This window comes from Fukomys damarensis, unplaced genomic scaffold (assembly GCF_012274545.1).
Source record: "Fukomys damarensis isolate Sample0158 unplaced genomic scaffold, DMR_v1.0_HiC HiC_scaffold_7, whole genome shotgun sequence".
NCBI classification, from domain to species: Eukaryota; Metazoa; Chordata; class Mammalia; order Rodentia; family Bathyergidae; genus Fukomys; species Fukomys damarensis.
Window position 1 is genome coordinate 41,933,754 of NW_022900919.1, and position 23,854 is coordinate 41,957,607.

Consider the following 23,854-nt stretch of genomic DNA (forward strand, 5'->3'; position numbering starts at 1 on the left):
GAAAGCACTCTCCCTGTGCCATCACCCCCAAAACATTTCTAGCAGCCCTTTGGTCTGGTGTCATTCCTGAGGTCTGTGCTTTTTATACTAGCTCACAACTTTCAAGTCACTAGCTTCACTACCCAAAGAAATTGTGCCAGAAGTCTTATCTTTCCACCCAGAAGTCCTCACTATTTATAGTGTAAAGTAACATTAAATGTCCTTCCAAAAACTGTCCAATTTTGGGTACTGAATTAACCTGCCTAGTACCAGGCATGGTGGTGCACACCTGTAATCCTAGCACTCAGGAGGCTAAAGCAGGAGGACTGCTACAAGTTCAAGGCCAGCCTGGGCTACAGTGAGACCCTATCTTTTAAAAAAGAAAAAGATTAGCCTGCCCAGTTAAAGTTCACAGAACATCGAAGTAAACCACTCTTCAGTATGTTCTCACAAAGGCTACATGCAAACCAATATGCAAGGATGATCTCCAAGGCCATTCCGACAGAACTGTGATTAGACTATAACACACAGCAGCCTGACTTGCATTCACCCAGTCAGCTAAATGCAAGAACACAAGACAGCTCTCCTAGAACATCTGCCGGAAGTGATGCTGAGATTTCAAAGCACACCACAAGCTTAACAGGACTATACTGAAAAGACGCCTGAATACAGCAAATCCTCACACTGACTGGACACAGTCCACTTTGTTTTTAATGTATTTTTACTTATTGGTTGCTATTTTAGACTGAATTCTTATCTTGATGACTTAGAAAAATACTCTTCTCATTTCTCACTTTGATTCGGGTAGTAAACAATCATAAAACTGAGTTAAGTCTCTTAAAAAAAAAAACAAAGACCATAAATCCCATCGTGGAAAGATCCAGGAAGCCCTCCCAGGTTAACAATCAGGGAATCTTCAACAGCTCAAGAAGTGCTCCAACGGCTCCAAAATAACCCTGAAAAGAATACACCAAATGTAAGAACAATTTTCCTTAGACTTAATTCAACTACCACAAGTATGATTACTAGTATTAAAGTCAATGTTGCCCTTAACTCCTGACATGTCCCTGAGCCCCAGCTAGAGGCCTGAAGCCAGCCCACTCTGGGAAAAGCAGAGCCAACAACAGTAGGTACTACAGGAACTACATGGCTCAGTGCCTCCAATAAGACGGAATGAGGCATGCGTCCAGACAACTAAGGGACGTGAGATGAACAAGCGTCACAGGGTGAGGGCCTCACTGAGCTGGACGTGGGAAGCAGGTCAAGGAGCAGGCAAAATACACTCGAGTCACCTAAAGGAGAGATGAGGGCAGCACGGAGGGACAGGGATGCCACCACTGAGCATGGGGACACAAAAGCAAGATGTGTGGAGACGAAGGCTGGTGGGTTCTCTACAGGACAGGGCAGGAGCAGCTGTGCCCAGAGGGGAGCATCCAGGAGAGGTCAACAGTTGCCCTGAGGTGACAGGAAGAAGACAGAAGCTCCGGAGGGAGGGCATGCAGAGAAGTAAGAGAGAAGCAGCAGCTGAACGTGGACAAGTCCCACATCATATCCAGAGGTGAGTAGCTCAGACACAACCAAAAACACAGAAACCCAATCAAAAAGAGGAGAGTAAAATATTAAAGGAAATACAGCCTAACATTGACAGAGAACACCCAATGAAACCAGGCAAGAGTTGTTCAATGTTACCAAATATAGCAAGGTCTCCAAAGCACGAGATGAAGTACTAAAATACTTTAGAAAAGAAGTAACTGAGAAAGAGACATGAGAAAGATCCTCAAAGTCTTGCCTATGAATTTCAAAGAGCACACTGCAAGTGTCTGAAATATCAAAAAAGAGAAGTCCAGTCTATCTTCAAGAAAGGCTATTTCAGGGCTGGGGATTTAGCTCAGTGGTTCTGTCCCCCGTCTTGTAAGCACAAGGACCTGAGTTTGATCCCCGGTACCAAAAATACATAAAAACAAAACAAAACACCCAAAAAACAAGAAAGGCTATTTCAAAAGGAAACAAACCAAGCACAGTAGTAATCCCAGCTACTTAGAAGGCTGAAACAGAACAAACAGAAGTTCAAGCCCAGCCTGGGCAACTCAGAAAGACTCTGTATCAAACTAAAAAGGACCAAAATGTAGCTCAGTAGTAGAACAACCACCTAGCCATGTGTAAAGGCCTAAGCCAGATCCCCAGCACATTAACAACAACAAAAATGAAGAAGAGGCCAGGGATTTAACTCAGCGGTTCAGTGGCCTGCCTTGCAAGAGCAAGGACCCGAGTTCAATCCCCGGTACCCCCCCAAAAAGAAATGAAGAAAGAAGAGGAACAGGAAGAGGAGGGAGGGAGGGAAGAGGAGAATAATTAAGATAGAACAGGAGGAAGGATGGAGATGGAAAAGGAGGAGGGGGAAAAAAAAAAAAGATGTGACCAGAGAGAGTGAAGCATGGCATGACACTATTTCTCGGTTCTTAAAAATGCAGTTACAACCATCTGTTATGAGGAAGCCAGAGCTACAGGGTGGTCAGAGCAGAGATTCAGCCATGCTCGGGTTCCCTGTCAGAGCCAGAGACCAAGTCACTCATCTGACAATAGTTATATATGTAGTATTATGAGCTTCCGGTGTATTTCATTTTACAATTAAAAAAAAAATAGAGACAGGGTTAGTTAGCCATTACACTGAGTTCTCCTGAAGACCCAGAACCTATTACCAAGCATATGCTAGGATGAGAATGGTAAGGGATTAAAGAGGCTTCTAACAACCATTAAACCAAACACCTTGCTGTGGAGGGGAAGAGAGTATTTCAAGACTCAAAGAGGCTAAAGTTCCACAAGGGCAGAGAGATCCACACCAGAGCACAGGCCTGACTGCATATGGAGAACACAGGGACACATGGTTCAGCGATGCTATGCAGAGGAATCAATGCAATCAGGAGGGAGAATGACAAAATGTAAAAAGAGCTGCATGCATACAATCCCAGCACTCAGGAGACTGAGGCAGGAGGATCACCATGAGTTCCACGTCAGCCTGAGCCACACAGTGTGCTCAAAGCCAGCCTGAACTACAAGACTCTGACCCAAAAAAGTAAAAATTTCATCTAGGGTTTATAATTATAGGTTGAATATCCCTTCCCCAAAATTCTTTAGATCAAGTGATTTTGATTTTGGAGTTTTCTTGATTTTGGAATATTTGGATAGAGGTTACTAGGGGAGTATCCCTAATCTAAAAATCTGGTATCAGAAATGCTAGTTGGCAAAGTTTCAGATTTTGGAGCATTTCTGACTCTCAAATCAGAGATACTCAACCTGCATTATATGAAAATACAAGTCTGAAAAAGAAAAGGTAACCTAAGAAACTAATCTCCACATTTACCTGAAAATGGTTCAACCAGAAGTAGAAATTACACAGAAGGAAAGTTATACTAAAGACATTAACATTAAATACGATTTATTTTTATTCTGTCAAAGATCACAAAAAATATACATACAGAAAGATAAAGAATTACAATAATCTGAATGGCAACTCGGTTGACTTACTAACAGAGTTAGAAATTTAAAAAAATGATTTAAACTTTAAGCTTTTGATATAGGGAATTTGTGTACTTTAGATTTTAACTATGAACTTAATATAAAAAGAAAAATTTGAGAGCAACTTTAAAGGAGAAAATAACCTTTATTGATCAGATCCTACTTTTTGTCAATTTGTATAAACATTGTTACACTAAGACACACACACACAATTCTGAAAAATGTTCATGGTAACACTGTAAAAAAAATCCAACAACACTTGAAATAGTTCATTCAATAGCAACCAAGGTGAGGGAAGAGAATCCCTTCCATAGCTCTAGTTCCATTTTACCTCCAGTCAGGAAAAACAGGAAAAAAAAAGTCTAATGTTTCTATCCCACCTATATGTTAAATTCCTATGATAGTGTGATTCTAGTCTGAAGAGTTTTCGCTGATCTGTTCATTTTTAGCGATATATCTTAAACATGTGACACATGAAATGTACAATCTAAAAAACTGGCATCAAAACAATGAAAAAAGCAGAACCCAGAGGAGCTGTATTTAGAGTTAGTGTGATGGGAAAAATATAAAGGATTATACAGAAAAGAAGTACAGCATCAAAAATACACAAAAATGTTTAATTTTTTTTTTTCTTTTGGGGCCTGCAGATATAGCTTAGTGGTAGAACACTCACCTAGCATGTGCAAGGTCCTAGGTGTTTTGCTTGTAGCAAGGATTTAACTTACTAATGGTGGAAAAAATATATGTTCTGCCACAAAGTCCTAGGTTTGAACACCAGCACCACCACACAAATAAGAAAGAGAATTCTTTAAAACTGATTAAATTTACAATTGTTATCCAAAAATCTACTTTGCCATTTATGAAGATATACCTATCAAATACTACTATCAAAAAGAAACCTACGTCATAAAATTTTTAAAAAGAGTAAATACAGCCCAGATTCTCTATCGTTCAAGTTTTGCTACATTGTGAACCGTTTAGGTATGTGACACATCGCCAAAAGCAAGTCCGCTTACCTCATGTTCCGAAAACAGTGCTTTCAACTGCCCCTTGGACCAATAATCCAAAGCATATGCCAAAAGCCGCATGGCGATGGTATTAATTCTCAAGAAATTTCCAACAAATATCACCTGGTTAATGTTCTGAGCACATCAAAAAAAAGGCAATTAGTTTGCATCTTATTGTTTTCTCAAAAAACTTACCCCCAGAAGAGCACCATGCACGGTTTTTAGCAGCAAAGTTATTGATGGTCAATTTAATCCAGTCAGTGCTACTGAAATTTGATCCCCAGACATCTCTGGACCCATTGCAAAACCATGCCCAAATGTTAAAGAAGAAAACAGATTAGAAGAAATATCTCTATTAAATATGACAAATAGTAAATACTAATTGAAATTTGTATATAGGTTTAAAAAGTAATCCCCAATTAAAACAGGAAAATGATGCACCATGCCTGCCTCCCAAGTGCAAAGTCCTACATTTGATCCCTGGTACCAAAAAAAAAGAAGAAAAAAGTGATATAAATTATAAAAGCTCTGTAACAGATAGAAAAAATTCAATTTTAGCATGATTAAACAAAGAATTTTAAACCTATTGGGTTCACAAAACAAAGAACTGAAAAATTCCACCTCCATTGGTAGAATTGCAGTAAAACTGATCCATCCATCCACTGCTAAGGATGACCCTGACGATGTGCAACAAATCAATACCCATGGCCATACTGCAAGACCACACATCTCACTGCTGAGCCCTTATCAAGAATAAAACTGAGCCAAAGAAAAGCTTCACATTTAAAAATGCTTACTGCAGGGCTGGGGATTTAGCTCAGTGGTTCTGGCACCTGCTTCGTAAGTGCAAGGACCCGAGTTTGATCCCCAGTACCAAAAAAAAAAAAGAAAAGAAAAGCTTACTGCAGTTATTACTATAACCAAATGCCCAGCTATAGGTAAATAATTTATACTAAAGAACCTGATCAGCAAAGTAATAAATCTATGCTAACAAAAATCTGATCAAATTCATATCCATAAAATGTATATGTCAGTGAAAAAAAAAATGGTATGTATACCAACTAAAATATTCTAAAACACATAACCATAGGAAAAGAAATACACAATAAGACTCAGATTTTTTAATTATTTGATCAGGTACCATATCTTTTTAATTAAAAATGAGACAAATCCTTTTGTGCCTTTTGAAATTTCCTTTTAAAATTTATACCTACACTATATGTTTAAAGAATAGATACGGACAAGCCGTAAATCTGCACCAATTGGCCTTTAGTTCCTCTTGCCGCAGGGGCAGCCCATTCTTGGTTCTTTCATAGCCCTGTACAATGCTGCTTGACCTGAATGCTACAAGGCAGCACTGTAAAGAAGCTGAAAGCACAAAGACATAGCTCTGCTGAGGTGGAGAGGAGCCAAGGTGGGCATACATCACCCAATCAGTCTTCTCCCAGCTTCAGTGACTTCCTGTGAATTCCTTCCCGAGCCTCTACAGCTCCCAGTGAGCCTGGAGTTGAGATTCAGCATCATGATTCCCACAATTCCCATCATCAGAATCTGGCAATCTTCCTATGTTCCTCTGCTTTCTCCTCAATAGGTCACTTTACCTCCAGACAGTAGCCATGCTTATCTTCAGTAAATCAGTGAAGATTAATCTGTATGTGAAGAGTTTTAACTCCACACTGAAACAGTCTACATGACACAACTACATTTAGGTGCTGTTCTGAAGAGCAGACAATGTCAAGGGTGGAACCCACTTAGGTAGTTCAGTACTTCCCTGAGAGCAACAAAAGAAACCCATATTCCCTTACTTCATTAAGAGCACACATTCTTGCTATGGAACCAATGTTGTTGGTGATGGTGATCAAAGTCGCTCTGGCAAGGTCCTCCTTACTCACAGCCTCTCGCTTCTCCTTGCTCATCATGTTTCCAAAGCTGTGATGGGAGGAAAAAAAACATCCCAATGCTAAACCCAAGACAACAGAGTCCAAATGAACTTCAATGTTACTTTACTGAGGACAACAATGTTCAAATCTTTTAACTTATTACCAAAGAGATGGCATCTGCTCAAAGAGAGCTCAGCTTCAAAAGAGCTTGCAATCTCTGTAAGTGAACAGGTGGCTTTCCCTGTGCCTTCTACTACAACCAGCACTGGCATCACAGTCCCTCAGAGTCAGAGTCCCACAGTCAGCCAGCATCTCACCAGATTTGCTGAAGGTACCACTGCCCCTTATGCCACCAGAGACAGTTTCAGGAAGACATCTCTGTCAGCAATCATTCCAACTGCACAGCTGTTCCACTCAGTAGGTCACATTCACATCTGATAAACTGCTTCATCAAAGCAAAGCAAAGTACAGACAGCTGAGTCCTAGAACGAGCCATTGAAGTATCAGATTTCAGGGTCAGGAGTGTAGCATGCACAAGGCCCTGGATTCAGCCCCTAACACCACAAAAGGAAACAGAGGGCTAAAAAGTGTTTCAGATTTCCCTAGAAGATGAAGTAGTCAAAATTTCTTGATTGACAGAATTGGTATTAATTGCATTAATAGCTGATCAGAATGTAAACCCAACCAATCAGAAAAAGAAAGTGATAACCAGTAAATGCTGCAAACAAAAGAATGAAATCTACAGCATTTACTAATGTCTAAAATTAGTAACAAGCACGTATGTGTATCTTTTCTGTTAAAAGAAACATGTCCCAATACACATAAAACAACTATATTCCTTACCAAAAAAAAAAAACAAAAAAAAACAAAAAAACCTCAAAATAAAGAAAGTTCCATTTGTAATAGCAGCAAAGAGAATAAAATGCTTAGGATTTTAACAAAATCTATACATCTATAAATCACTGTTGGAAGAAAGCAAAAACCTAAATAAGTGGAAAGATATTCCATCTTCTTGGACCAAAGACCCGACAGTGTTAAGATGGCAATCTCCCCAAACTGGTCAACATTTTCAATTTCTATAAAAATCTCAGCTGTACACTGGGGATTTAGCTCAGTGGTGCTTCTACCTGCCTCACAAGTGCAAAGTCCTGAGTTCGATCCCCAATACAAACCAAAAAATCCCAGCTGTATTTTTTGCAGACACTGCCAAGCTCATCCTAAAATTCTTAAGTAATTTCCAGGAGCCCAAAATAGCTAAAATAATCTTTAACAAGAACAAGGTAGAAGACTCACACTTTCTGGTTTCAAAACTTAAAATGAAGCTACTGTAATTAAGGTAGTATGGTACTGACAGAATGACAGGTATACAGATCAGTATAACAAGTCCAGAAAAGAACCTAAACATCTACACTTGATTTACTGTTGAGAAATCGACAGAAAAGGAGTGGTCATTTCAACAAATGGTGCTGGGACAACTGGATGATCACCTTCTGAAGGAATTTGTAGTAGTACTTCCCACCACACACAAAAATTAATTTGAGGTGGGTAGGGGTGTAGAGTACTTGCCTAGGATGGGCAAGACCCTGAATTCAGTCCCCCGCACTATAAATAAAATTGTCCCCAAAATTCAAAATTGGTCACAGACCTAAAAAGAGGTGAAACAATAAACTCCTAGTAGAAAATAAAGAAGTAAAACCTCACAGACTTAGAATAGGCAATTACATTTTATATGTGACACTAAAAGTATAAAAGATTAAATAAAATACTTCATCAAAACTAAAAACTTCTATGCTATAAAGAACATTATTGGGCCAGGGATTTAGCTCATTGGTTCTGCCACGTGCCTTGCAAGCTCAAGGTCCCAAGTTCGATCCCCAGATCCCCAGTACCAAAAAAAGAACAGAACATCATCAAAGAAATAAAAAGACAAAAAAGGCAGGGGCGATATTTGCAAATGATATATCTAATAAGGGACTCCCATCCAAAACATATAAACAATTCTTGTAGTTCAATAAAAAGAAAAACAACTTAAAAACTAGCAAAAGGCAGCCAGGGCTTTAGCTCAGTGGTTCCGCTGCCTGCCTCGCAAGCACAGGTCCTGAGAGTTTGATCCCCGGTACCAAAAAAAAGAGTAGAATTTAGACAGAAAAAGGTGCAAGATCCCAATAATAAATGTAACTGTACTGTATACCTAAAATGTTCCAATAAACTAAAAAAAAAAACAAAAACAAACAAACTAGCAAAAGGCATGGATAGACACTTCTAAGACAACAGACATACAGCCAATAAGCACATGCCAACTATTCACTAGCCATCAAGGAAATGCAAATCAAAACGCCAATAAATAACACCTCATGCTTATTAGATAGCTAAATAAAAAGATAAGCATGCTAGCAAGAACATGGAGCCTTAAAAAACATTAAGCTAAATGAAAGAAGCTGGTCACAAAAGATGACAAACTCCCCACACCATTTATATGAAATACTCCAAAAAGATGAATCTAGAGACAGAAAGTATATCACCCCTGGGGAAGGTTGGGGGTGGGAACTGGCAGATAATGGATGTTAAGAATTCCTTCTTAGATAAAGAAAATGCTCTGAAATTGGATTACAGTTGCAAATTTCTGCGTAGAAATCACTAAATTTTACACTTTAAACCAATGACTTTATGGTACATAAACTAATTCTGAAAGTTGTTGAAAAGAAGGCACACTCCTTTACCTCGAAGCCACGGCCCAGCCTGGCAATCCAAACCTCTCATAATCTCCTCCATAAATGTCTCGCACTAGTTTATCCACTTTGGTACTGTCTCCACAAGATGCCATTTCAAGAGCTTCTTCAAAAGTGGTACACCCAGTTAGAAGACAACAGAGACCAAAAAAAGTCCCTCCTCCAAGACTGTGATTAAAAAGAAGCAAGGCAGTATTATATTTTTAAAAAAACAGGAAAATAAGATTTATGAACCCCAAAATTACATTCATCGATCAAGTTACTCTTGTCCCGAGACAATCATGAAAGTGGCACTAGTAAGAAACAAGTCTGCAAAAAGATAAACACAAGAGGGCCGGAGATTTAGCTCAATGGTTCTGCCACCTGCCTCTCAAGTGCAAGGTCCTGAGTTTGATCCTCAAGGAAAAAAATAAAATTAAAAAAGATAAACACAAGTACTTCATATAGACCTTGAATGTACAATTTTTTGGGTGTGTGTGTCCGGGACTGAACTCAGGACCTTGTGTTTGTGAGGCAGGTGGTAGCACTACTCAGCTAAATCCCCCGGCAACCTCATGTTTATGAGAGCCAATAAGCAAAATAGAAAAGTTCAGGGCCCACCTTCCTGCCAGTGTTTCAGGTGTAGTCTGGGTGCTACCCAGTACAAGCCCCTCAGGCGCAGATCAGTCCTATAGCCTCAGGGAAGTCATGCCTCACCTTCTCCTTTCCCCTCTTCAGGTGTATCCCCTGAAGTTGTTCTCATTCAAGCACCTTGCTGCTCCGGTTCACTCATTATCCCCACCCACTAAGACACTTTCTCCCAAAAATTCTTTCCATTCTTTAGCTCACACCTGTTAAAACTTTATCCAAAACCCCAAATCCTTATTTTTCCTCAAGCAACTTTTAATTCTTAAACCAAAACATATTCATTCTCTTCTTCTATTTAATCTTCTTTTCAGATTACCCTCCCCTGATCATTTTTCTATTGATCAAGAACCTAAACTTCTACATCTCATACCTTTTCTTGGCTATGTGTCCTCCCTTGCAAGTAGGAGCACACATGTTTAAATGTATAAAACCTACAAGTTTCAAAGCTAGGACCTTCTCCTGCCTTCTCTTGCAAGATAGTATCTAGTACCAACAAGGTGCATAACTCCAGTACTCACAAGGCTGAAGCAATCCTGAGCTCCCTAGCAAGTTCAAGGCCAGCCTCAATTACACAGCAAAGAACAACACTACCTAGTACCTTTACTACTTTATATATGCACACCACAAATTATGTGAAAGCAAGAGCTTAGTAAGTCTGGTTTTTGTTTTTTGTTTTTTTTGTTTTTTTTTTGGTACTGGGACTCAAACTTGGGTCCTTGTGCTTGTGAGGCAGGTGGCAGAGCCACTGAGCTAAATCCCTGGCCATAGTAAGTCTGTTAACATAACATTTTATCAAATAACTATGGTAATAAAATCCTAAACAGAAGAAATTAAAGTATGTTTAATATTAAAGTAATAGTTAAAGTAATAATAATTACAGTAATATTAAAGTAATGTTAGTATTAAAGTAAGGCAGAGATGTAATTCAGTGGCATAGCCCTTGCCTGGCCAGTGTGAGACCCTGAATTCAATTCCCAGTACCTAAAACATAAAAAATAAAAAAATAAAGTAGGTCATAAAATCAGAATTTACAAAGAAAAACATGTTTTACACAATCCCACAAAAATTAAATCTTTTACTTAACAAGCTCTTGAAAGTACGGTTATATGTAATACCTGAAAAATTCACTTACCTTTTTATGATACAAAGAATAAACAATGACTTTTATATAAAAGACTTACCTAGTACCTGTAACCCTCTTATAATTATTTTTGGAATATACAGCTAAGATGCTAACTCCTGAGCCAATGTTCACCAGAAGCAGGGGGTATGGATTTTTTAATTCAAATGGCAATTTCTGACATTTTTCAGAATCAGCAGGGTTTTCAAAGTAGTAGCACTGTGACCGTCCATTGAATCCCACTGAGTCAATGTATAAAATTCCTTTTATTAAGCAATCTAGTTCATCCAGTTTGCAAAGCTGAAGATCACCTATCTGTAATGAAATAAGAATGTATTCAGACTTTAAAACCCAACATACATTTTTACAAATTGCTTGAAAAAAAAACATAATTAAACAAAAAAAGCACAACCCCGATATCTACTGTATGTATGCTTTTACAGAATAGACTTGAGGACAGTGAACATGGGGACAGACTGCTAAGACAGATTCCTGCTCCCACAGACCCAAACACAAACTACACATAAACCACTGTGGCATTCAGCAATGGACGTCAAAAATGACAAGTGAGAACCTACAGACCTGCCGACTAGGAAAAAAGATCTCTGTTGCAGGGACACTGAGGTAGGTGCACAGCTGAGGCCATGGCTTTATCAGAAAGCACCTGATGATACAAGGCAGGAGCCCTGATATATGCTTTCCCAGACTGTCTTCAAGGTGATGAGGTAGTAAGAAAAGAAGCCACACCTTGTTACTTAACAACCTGAAGTCAAAAGGCTGCAAGTGGCCAAAGGGCAGGGAAGATTTCTCATTCCCTACACTGATGATGACTGAATTTAAACCATTCTGATCAACTTCTTTTAAAATAATAAAAAAATGGTAAGATTATTTGTCATGATATAGAATGCAATACAGCAATTAAAAATGAAGCAGATCTATATGAACGGAAAGTGGAAAGAGTCTCAAGACATATAGTCAGTCAAAAAAGCAAGCTGAGATCTATAAAACATGATCCTTCTTTGTTTTTTTTGTTTTGGTGCCAGGGATCAAAGTCAGGACCTTGCGCTTGTGAAGCAGCCCACAGAACCACTGAGCTAAATCCCCAACCCTTAAAACATGTTAATTCTGGAGAGGTTGTTGGTACTAGGGTTAAACCCAGAGCTTTTGCACTGAGCTACATTCCTAACCATTTTTGCTTGCTTTAAATTTTTGCAATGGGGTCTTGCTGAGTCATTAAGTTGCCCACTCTGGGCTCAAACTTGTGATCCTTCAGCCTCAGGATTCAAGAGTGCTGGGACTACAAGCATGTGCTACCATACCCAGCTCAACTTGCCTATTTTAAAAATCACATTTATATCCATACATGTCATACATAGTCATTCATCCATAAAAAAAATTTAAGACATATAACTTTTCCATGGTGAAAAATACAGACTACCAGTTGTACCTCTACGAATTTCCAACCTGTTGTGATGTCTACAAGCACATACGATGTACTTGACAAAATTAACCAGGCCTGAAGTACCTGACTGTTTACAACCAAGTCTATCCCTGAAAACTCTCCCTCTTCAATTCAACTCCCATTTAATCACATTTACATTTAATTTATTCCCATCCACTGTGGGAGACAGCAAAGTTAATAGGTAACTTTAAATGAATTCTTACTTAGTCCCTAATAATACTGTTACTTTTGAGTTACTTCCACCCCAAGTCCTGTGGATTCATCATTTTATCTGCCGCTTCTTCACATCAAGAAGAATTTTATGGGGCTGAGGACTTAGCTCAATGGTACTGTGCCTACATGGCAAGTGCAAGGTCGAGTTCGATCCCTGGTATCCCAAAAAAAGAATAATTTTATGCTATTTTCCTGATACCTGCACATCCAAGTGCCAGAATTTTCATTTCTAAGCCAAATCACTTTATTGTACTGGCGTAATCTAATCCCAGTAGTTTTCTGACATTGTCAAATTAATTTCTCCTTTTATCCTTCACATAATTCATATTATCCTAAAATCTTGCTATACTATTATGAATGAACCTCGGCCTGATACATTTAATAAGTCCACAGGTAATTTCACTAACCCAAATTACTCAGAATATAAAGTTAGCAGCAATAAGAAAGCTCAAAATAAAGAAAATCTGATTCACATTAAGAAACCGAGTATTTTGAAAATGTTTCACCATAGTTTATGAGTCACTCCTAATGCACAAGAAGGTTTTTGTTTTGTGGCACTTGGGATTGAACCTAGAACCTTCACAAAGAGCTACATCTCCAGACCTTTTATCTTTTATTTTGCAACCAAGTCTCACTACAGAACTAAATTGCCCAGGTGTGGGATCCTCCTGCCTCAGCCCCTGAGTGCTGGGATGCAGACATGTAGCACCTTACCTAGCACAAACAAGATTTGACAGGCATTTCATTTCAAACAGTTTTTAAGGATAGCACTTAAAAATACGAAATACATATGAAGGAGAAGCTCCAATAGCCTAAGAACCAATTCTTAAGATACAAAGTCCAGTAACACCCTCTCCTTGGATTATTATACCATGTTGAACTTCTGCTCAAATGGTCTCCAAGTATTTTGCAAAGTGTGATCTACAAGTTCCTGGAAATAGAGAAGTTTTCTCCTCTATCTATTATGATCCATGGTCCACTAGGCTTCCAGAAAGAAGAATCCTCTCCTGCCATCTTCCCTGCCTTACTCACAGGTAGAAAAGAAACCACCAAAAACCAGCAACTAAGAAAAATTCAAACCAAAAGTGTCTATAAAAAGAAAAAAATGTGAGAAAATGAAAAGATGGAAATAAAGTGTTTGTAAATGGGGAGGGGAGGAGGGGGGTGAAGGGAGGGCAGGGACAAGGGGAAAAAATGAGAACCAAGACCTGTCATGTAAAGGTACAAGATCCCAATGATGAATGTAACTGTACTGTATCCCTAAAGTGTACCAATAAGCTCAATTAAAAAAACAAAAAACAAAAAGTGACTATAGAACCTTATGAAATAATTCATGTCAACCCTCTGAGATTCCATTTCCTTAACCATAAAATGAAGATTTAAATAAAAATTCATTGTGAATATAGAAGTACTGGCCTGTAATCTTAGAACTCAAGAAGTTGAGACTGGAAGATTACCTTCAGTTCCAGGCCAACCTGGTCTACATGGTGAGCTGAAGGCCTGCCTGAACTAGACTGTCTTTAAAAAAAAAAAAAAAAAAAAACCCCAACTCACTGTAATGATGAAACAATTCATGGGAAGTACATGGCATATTATAATCAGCAATTATTACATATTAGCCATTAGCTTTATTTTTACTGGTGCCTATTCTTTCTGCCATGATAAATTCTGGCCAAGAGAATTTCAATTGGTCACACTTCCAGGACACAGGCAAGGAGACAAGTCAAGATACTAACCAATGAATTACTTCCATACCTCAGAGAGATGGACATCATTATTTACTGTGGTTCTGTTACTATAATATCCAAAAATGGGTAATGAACTATCTCTAAAGATTACACTTAGAAAGACGTCTACAGTGGGATGGGGTGTAGCCCAGTGGTAGAACACTTGCCTAGCATGCATGCACGAGGCCATCAGTTCAATTACCAGCACATAAAAAGAAAAGACAATCAAGCCCATAGTGCTGCACAATCTCTAGGATACTGTTCTCAGCATAGGGGGTGCTCTCAGGCCTATCAGCAAACATCAGCTCACATTTTCACCTTCCAAAGGCTGATTGATCATCTTTGGGGAAATAAAAGTCAGAAGAGAAATTATGACTCAGCAATTTCACAGCTGACTAGCTGCCTAAACTTAACTAGGTTAACTTCTCTAGGCCTTGGGTTATCTATGACACAGACTGTCCTGATTGTCATATACAGTATTGAAAGGCTTAAATGAATAAAAATCCCTAGAAGTTTGGTAATGACACCAGTGATCATAAAAGTGTTATTCTATTTTTCAGTGTAAGATCCATTAGCCAGAAAGATTCTAAGTCTAAATGATGTAGAGCTCAGAGCCAGTCTGGCAAGCAGTATCTCATGGTCCTAGTAAATATTATCCTTACAAGATCCTATCTCCCACTATATCAAGGTACCCTCTAAATTACAAAAAACTTACAAGTCACAAATCTTTTATTATACAAGTATAAAATGTTGTTATATAATATATACAAAAGGTATATAAAACTGTAAATAAGTCTTAATCATCAATTTAAAAATTCATGTCAATTCTATATTATGCTTACTATGGCCAATTATAGGGAAAAGTCATTAGACACAAGAGAAAGAAGACATGGTCACAAACCATATGATACACAGGGAAATGAAAGACAGGTGTAGAATAACACAGACCAAGGTCACTTGGTGGCATAAAAAACATGTTGCTGAAGACAAGTGAAGTTCTTGGGTATCCTTGCCATTCAGGGTCTTGGCCAACTCACAAAGTCAATTCCTCAGCTATCTCCACATCCACTCTCAAAGATCTGGCCTCAGGCCTTGCTCAATGTTCATAAAATAAAAATAACTATTAAGTTCTAGTGGCTTCCACCTTCTAGGTCAGACACAGTCAAGAGATTTGGTTAACAGTACAGTACAGAGCCTATCACAGGCATTCAGGGAGGAGGGCTCTGCTGTCAACCACCTCAGTCTAGCTCTAGAGCCACAAAACATCATTTTCCACTAGAGTTTCTTATTTTTGTAATTGGTGAACAGACCAGAAAACAACTATGGGAGAGAGGAGAGAAACTAAGTGGTAGATGGAACTGAAAACATTTCATGACATCATTTTTAAATGTTTTCAGTCTCATTGCTTAAGACTTAATGATGCTATTCCTCATAGACAGGTTGTTTTTTGGCTTTTTTTTTTTGTTTTTTTGTACTGGAGATCGAACTCAGGTCCTTGTGCTTGCAAGGCAGGTGGTGGAACCACTGAGCTAAATCCCCAGCCTCAGGTTTTCTATTATGTTTATCCCAGACTAAGTTTCCATACTAAGAATCAACAAAATGCTGTTTTCCGAGGTTCTGATTCTCAATACATCTCAACTAGGCAAAATTCAGTCTTTATTTCACTCAAGAAAATTCAAATTCCATTAGAAATCAAAATTACCCTACCACTTGCAATTGGCATTACCTTTAACAATCAAATTATCATAAATTGTATATAAGCTAAAAAAATGCATACTGTGAGAAAATCCTGCTCAAATTTGTATGCTCCACCTCCAGTGGCACAAAAGACTGTGTGGAGACTTGAGAAGTTTTTATCTCTGCCCATTTGAATAAAAGCAGGCATGTCATGAGTGGGAAAGCGTATAAAGTGCAGATTGCCTTTGCGTCCACACAGAGTCAGGTCCTTCAGCTCAAGGTGCACATCCCGAATGCCCGTGGACCCGTAAGCCACATTGGAGGTCAGGTACTTCCGAATGCTTTTAAGACTCTCTACTTCTTCCTCTTCTTCTTCAGCAGTGATGTCTTTGGGTTCAAAATAAACCAACTTGACCAGGGTACCGCCAATATCCAAGCCAAACCAGGGAAAAACTAAATGAGAAAGAGAAAAAAGTCAGAACACTCTTTTTTTTTTTTTTTTTTTAAACTAAGGTTACACTTATTAGATCAGCAATTCATTTCATACTCTGTGGCTTCAAAAGGGTGTGATTCTTAACAAAAAGGTTTTTGGAAGAAATTTGATTCTGATTTGGAAAAAAACTAGGACAAAGATCAAAAAGAAAAATATCAAAGTAATAAGCCAAACCCAACTTTTCTGAACAGACAAGTCCAAAGTGTACTGTGGGACTTTTTTTTTAAATAACTACCAGGGTCCGGGGATTTAGTTCAATGGTTCTGCCGCCTGCCTTGCACGCATAAGGACCTGAGTTCAATCCCCGGTAGCAATAAATACATACATACATACCCTAATATGAGAAAAGGAAAAAATGGAAACAAAGCCACTATAAATAGGGAAAGGTGGAAGGGGTGAAGGGAGGGCAGGGGAATGGGTAAAAAATAAGAACCAAGATATATCATACAAATGTACAAGATTCCAATGATGACTGTAACTGTACTGTATACCTAAAATGTACCAATAAACTTAATGAAAAACAAAATAAAATAAAATACTACCCTAAGTCTTACTTCTGCAACACAGTGACTGAAGAATGAAAATTTTCATTCTTCCCATTGGCTTAAAAAAGAAATGTTAAGATTTCAGGGCTCTGGTTTATAATCAAACTAGAGATAAAGAAAATTCCCAGCCCTGCCTAACAAACACTACTGGTTACATTTCCCTCCTAAAACCTGATATCCTAAAAATAAAAAGATTTCAATGGCCTAAAATACCTTAAAAACAAATGGCTTGAATCAAATGGACCACAGATACATGTGCCTTTCCCTCCCACACCTAAATCCTAGAAAGACTAAAAATATAGATTTACTAATAATAAATTATTTTCTGAAATAATTCTGGGAAACAAGAAGTGACAGGAGAGCTAGACTGATACAGGCAGTATCTCTCCAGAACCCCACAAAGAGGAATGCTATTAATTGAGAGCAGCTATGAAGGCAAGAGAGTATGAAAATGCAGATGGGGGTAGCTACCATAAGAAAACAGGAGCAAGCTCTGGTGCAGTCCCAGGTGAAGTAGCAGAGAAATTTCTTTCGCGCATCTGGACAGGACACCCACTTCCCTCTACCAAGAACACTCCCACCTCCACCTTCTTAGAGGCAAACAATTCAGTTACCCCAGGCACAGGAGCCCAGAGTGGGCTCCACGTGGCTGTTGCACACACAAGGGAGAGCCGAAATGCCTGGGCACACATGCCCCATTTCTCCCCCACAGTCCATGCTGACAGATTTTGGTTAACAGTATCTATCTATACCCACCAACAGAATAGTAATTCTGAAATCAGGCACAATCACTGTGCAAACTAGAACCACTGTACAAAAGAGAAATGAACTCCATGAAAATAAGAAATTAAAGTATCTGAAGAAAGAGGGGCAGGAACTAGAAACATAAATGTACTCAGCTATAAAATGAGATCTAGCTGGGCATGGTGGCGCATACCTATAACCCCAGCACTAAGGAGGCTGAGGTAGAAGGACTGACACAGTTCAAGGCCAGCATGAAATAACTACACAGGAAGAAGACCCTAGTAACTTAACTAACTGAATGAATGAATGAGATATCACCCATGAAAAATAACCTAACATACAGAAAAAAATCAGCAAACATGATAAAAATTATATGGGATTAAATACACAAACGAGTATGTGTAAAACTTGTGAAATTTAAATTAGTTTCTCTATGTTAACCTCCACCACCCAAAAAAGACAAACTACTGTATACTTACCATGCATGAATCTCAAACACAGAATGAAAGTTTTGCCCACAAAAGGCTGATTAAAGATTATGAAGCTATCTTTATTAATCTAAAAAAATTTTTTTGCCCAAAAGGCTACATATTATATGAATCCATGTACAGGAAACTCTAGAAAATACAAACTAATCCCTTCTGCAGCAGCACATCATAGGCTGGGGATGAGAGAGAAGGATGCACTGCATAGGAAAACTGCAGGGAAACCACTTCCTATGGTAACATAAATCTTGGTTGCTGGGAGATTGGGGATGGTGTATTTACACACGTGTGTGTGTGTGTGTGTGTGTGTGTGTGTGCGCGTCTCTATCAAATTGCATAATTTGTATACTTCAACTGCATGCAGTTTATTCTATGTAAATAATACCTCAATAAACATGCTTTTAGAGCCACAGATATACTTCAACTGCATGCAGTTTATTCTATGTAAATAATACCTCAATAAACATACTTTTAGAGCCAGTACAGATGGCACATACCTGTAATCCTAGGCTAAGGCAAGAAGATAATGTGTTCCCAGCCAAGGGCTACAGATCAAGCCCAAATTACATGGCATGACCTGACTCAAAAAAAAAAAAAGCCTTTTATAAAAGAAAAAAATACTGCCAAAAGAAATCTCCACAGATACATTTAACAGCAAAATGAAAAACGAAACTAAAAACTCCTCCATACTCTCAAGTATGAAGGAAATGACAGAATTAAAAACTAGAAAGTCCAGTATCTATCCTTATGTGATTTCTATGAATTTCCTGGGGCAGAGGGAGAACATGAATTACAAGATGGAAATCTAAGTGTTAAATAGAATCAATTAGTGGAGAAGGGGACCAGTGATGAAAAACCTTTTAGAACTTTCAATGACACAAACAGCACACTGCAGCACACATGCCATAGGTTTGCCATCACTAACCTAGATATATCCTACTGAAATTCAAGAATCTTAAGAAAAAACCTCAATTTCCACAAAGATGTATAAACCACATAAAAGTAAACAACAGACTTCATCAGCAACAGAGATGCTAGGAGAAAAAGAAAATAGAGAACTGTCTTCAAAGTTATAAGGAAAAACTTGGAAACTTACTCATTCAAACCAGTCTTCAGGTGGGAATGAAAAAAAATTTTCACACACAAAAGTGCTTAACTTTTACTACTCAAAGAACTTCTCTAAGGATGGAAGTATAGCTCAGTGGTACAGTACTTGCCTGGCATGTGTGAGGCCTTGAGTTCAATTCTAGTATCACTAAAAAAAGAGAGAACTTTTCTGAAATTAGTAGATGCACACCAACGTAATTTTAAAACACCTAAGAGCTGTATGAAACTAAGAAATTATTTTACCCATGAGCTAGCAGAGGAATGAGTACATGCTGACTTTTAGAAAAATAAGCATATCTGGAACTAAAATACTTACATGATTTCAACATAGGAAGTCGAAGAGGAAGAGAAAGGAGAAGAAGTGAAAGCAAGCACCATTTCTGTCTTGTTGGGAAAAGGAAGAAAAGATTCTGATTAATTGTAGACAAGAACAAAGAAATGACAGTTTAAATGTGTTAAAAATGCATGGGTAACTCTCGAAGAAAAAAAGAACCTCAGACTTTCAAACTAGATATGGATAATAATAGAGTACTGTGTTTCCAGATGCGGGATGCTACAGATTGAATTTGGAGCCTCACACGGGCCCTACCACTGAACTACACCCCAGACCTACAGGGGTTTCATTTTGGGATTTTTCTGAGACAGGGTCTTGCTATGTATTTCAGGCTAGCCTTGAATCCACTATGTAGCCCAACTGGCTCAAACTCCCTGCAATCCTTAACACAGGCATTCTCTAGGCATGTACCACCTCACACACCCCCATAAAGGGTTCCTGAATGTTTTCATCACAAGGAAATAAATGTTTGAGATGAGTATGTTTACGTAATTTGAAATTTATACAATACATTTAGAAAACATCACAAAGAATCCCATTTATGACCATTTATGCATGGGACCTCTATATACCAGTTTAAAATACTTTAAAGGGATTGTTATATACAATTTGAAATACTAGAAAAATAAAAGGGACCCAAAATAAGCAGAGGAAAAAGCTATTAAAGATTAAAAATATGAAAGAAAAGAGAGGGCCAGGGATTTGGCTCAGTGGTTTCGCCACCTGCCTCACAAGTGCCCAAGTTCGATCCCTGGTACCAAAAAAAAAAAAAAAAAAGAAAATCATCACTGTGTACAAACCCACAGTACTCTTTTTTGTTGCTGTTTTTTTGAGACAGGGTCTCACTATGTAGTTCAGACTGCTCTCAAACTGTGTAGCCCAGACTGGTCTCTACTCTGCCTCAGCCTCCCAGTGCTGGGATTACAAGTGTGAGCCACCACACCTGGGTCCGCAGTACTCTTGATCAATAAAAAATCAATCTTTGGAAGTCAGTTAGACATACAAGATTTCTCTAATCCCAGCACTTGAGAGGGGGAGGCAAGAGAATTAACAGTTCAAGACAAGCCTGGGCTACAAAGCAAATCCTTGTCTCAAAAAAATTTTTTAGCCAGGTGTGATGGCACACACCTGTAATCCCAGTACTTGGGAGGCTGAGGCAGGAGGATCACTGTGAGTTCGAGACCACCCTAGGCTACATAGTGAGTTCCAGGACAGTCTCGACTACATAGTGAGACCCTGTCTCAAAAAACCAAAAAAAAAAAAGACTTAAAAAAAAAAAAAAGCAACTACATCCAAAAACACAAGACCTAGTTCCACTTCAAAATAAATAAATAAATAAAAATCAGAGATCAGAGATGTATTTTGTCACATATTTGTGATCCCAGCTACTTGGGAGGATGAGACAGGAGAATAAAAAACTGGTGGTACACACCTGTAATCCAAGCACTCGGGAGGCTGAGGCAGGAGGATCATTGCAAGCTTGAGGCCATCTTGGGCTAGTATCAAGGCCAGCCTAGACTAGAGAATTCAAGGCCAACCTAAACTACTAAAATATCAAAGATGCAGAGTACAGAGGCAGAGGTTTTTACAAATAAACGAATGTATATACAACTGTATAAAATAAACTTAAAATGTACACTAACATGGAGTAGCTAGAAAAAAGTACAAAAACAGCTCAAAATGATATGGAAAATGTGAAAATCAAAAAGCACTAAAAACTTTTTTTTTCAGTACCGGGGACTGAACCCAAAAGCACTCTATCACTTAACTATATCACAGGCCTTTTTATTTATTTGGAGACAAGGTTGAGCTGGAAGGACTTAAACCTGTGATTCTTCTGCTTTAGGCTCTTAGTGCTGGAATTACAAATGTGCAAAACCATGCCTGGCCACTAATTAGGGCACAGAAAATCTATAAAGCTTCAGTCATTCCACTAGCATAATCTCATATCAAAACTATAAGAGCCTCCTAGAAAATATAATTTCATAACAAAAATGTAAAAACACTTAAGTTATTAAATAATGCAACCCAGAAGTATAGTAAGAATAATACACCATGGCCCACAGGAAATCTTTTCAGGAAGGCAAGAATGGTTTTCACATTACAAACTCTAATTAATTAATGGGGCTTTCTATATTATTAAGTTGAAAGGAGAAAACCCATGACTGTTCTAAGAGTGCAAAAGATAAAATTTAAGAAAATCAAAACTAAAGGAAAAAATTTAAAAGTATTCAGATGCACACCAATAGCTTTTCATATATAAGACCCAATAAGCTTATGACAATAAAAAGGTTATGCACAACAATATAAAAAAAGCCATAAATAGTTTTTAAAAATCTAACACTAAATGCTTATGGTTGCTATTTAAATGTGTAAAAGAAGACATACAAGTGGACAGAAGTAGCCTGTTTCAGGCAGGAAAATTAAATATTAAATGTCAATCCTCTCCAAGTTAATATAATAAAGCCAATACAATTCTAAAGAAAACACTGTGGTTGAGCCCCCCAGCAGCCATTCCACCTCAGTTCCAGGAAAAATCTTATCCCTTTGTTGCTGTCTTTTTTTCAACATTAGAAATTCTACTCCCAGTGACTGGCCTACTCCAACCTGGCTACCAAGCCATGAAAAGCTTGTCTCTAGCACCTAGAAGAAAAGAGAAACACGTCTTTGTTATTATAGCACCAGTGCTCTACCTAAACCAAGAAGCAAAGACACTAATTCCTATTCCCTAGTAGCAACCATTCTTGAACAATTGACTTCATTAGCCTTGTAGACAGTGAAGTGAAAACGATACACACAGCAATCTACCAACAAAATATACAACATCAACAGGATTGCAATCAAAAGGTTTGGTCATGTCTAAGGCCAAGGGAACATTCTGTAATGCTTGAGGCAAAAGAAGCTTTATTCTAGTTTCCTCATTAACAAAGACTGAAATATTGGTAAATGGCCAATATGTCTGAGGGCATGTCCATCCAACCTGCACATTGTGGGCTGCTTGTCTCTTTTTATTTTTTAAAGGTTATAATAAAAAATCTTAAGTGTTGTTACTTATGTACATTAACAATATTAGGTATTTTGTATGTGGACTAAGACAATTCCTCTTCAATGAGGGCCAGGCAGGCCATAAGGTTGGACACAACAAAAAGCTGTATCAATTAATTTAAATGATCCTCTATTAACAGCCAAGTGCTATAGGAGACATCATATTGCTAAAGCTTATTTAAAGTCTACAGTAACCAGACGAGATAAATACTTGTAATTATCACACTATACAGATTAAGAAACAGGTGCAAAAAGCCCAAGTCACAATCAAGAAGTAGTATTAGGGCTCAATTCCAGATATCCTAAGCATTTATCAAATATCTTTCAGGCCAGGCATTTAGCTCTGCAGTGGTACCACCACTTGCCTCGCAAGCTCAAGGTCCTGAGTTCGATCCCCAGTACCATAAAAAAAAAAAAAAAAACCTTTCAAAAAATCTAAGATTTATCTTAAAACTCTAAAAGCACAGAACATATGTTCCTGGTAAAAGTAAATAAGCAACAGTAAAATTAAAGAGCAGTTTAATAAAAAATTCACAAGTAACTAAAGATGATCAACATTATATAAGAAAACATGGACACCTATGCAAAAAAAAAAAATGTAGTTCAGTTAATAGTCTTTACTGATTTCCAGATTCTTCTTTATACTACTGATGGAACTATATATTCACATATCCAAGAACAGAGGCATTGAGAGGTACAGAAAGGCCAATAGATGTTAACTGAGGGAAAAAGCTGATGGGTAGGTAGATTATTTTAGTACATACAATTGTGCCATTTCTAAACATGCAGCCTGTCCAAAGGGGCTTAACTTCCTCGCACTCACTGCCCATATACCATAACTTACTAATACTGTAATAATCCTTCCAGTTACTATTCAAAAATCCATGTGCTTCTGGCAGGAAAAGTTATGGAAGAGGCTGGAAATTTAGCTCAGTGGTGCTGCCACCTGCCTCCCAAGCACAAGGCTCTGAGTTCAATCTCTGGTACAAAAAAAAAAAAAAAAGTCACAGAGAAAGGAACTCTTGCTATACTGTACACATCACTGCTAGAAAAAGGCTTTCACCGTTAGTAAGTCCTTCCACTAATTTCCACAGATGTTTGTCTTTTTGTATCCCTCAGCACATTTCCTGAAAAAACGACCTCTCAAGGCAGGCTGGTGGTGCA

At 38.1% G+C, this 23,854-nt stretch overlaps 1 protein-coding gene across 1 annotated transcript in view; it reads right to left on the minus strand.

The window, feature by feature from the left end:
* Positions 1 to 312: 312 nt before the first annotated feature.
* Positions 313 to 23,854, minus strand: part of Pank2 (pantothenate kinase 2) — a 42,469-nt gene continuing 18,927 nt past the window's right edge. Inside the window, 6 exon segments of the mRNA XM_019205545.2 lie at positions 313 to 935; positions 4,512 to 4,637; positions 6,308 to 6,431; positions 9,103 to 9,279; positions 10,920 to 11,173; positions 16,038 to 16,390. Coding sequence (XP_019061090.2) covers positions 885 to 935; positions 4,512 to 4,637; positions 6,308 to 6,431; positions 9,103 to 9,279; positions 10,920 to 11,173; positions 16,038 to 16,390 — 1,085 coding nt within the window. The 3' untranslated portion in view covers positions 313 to 884.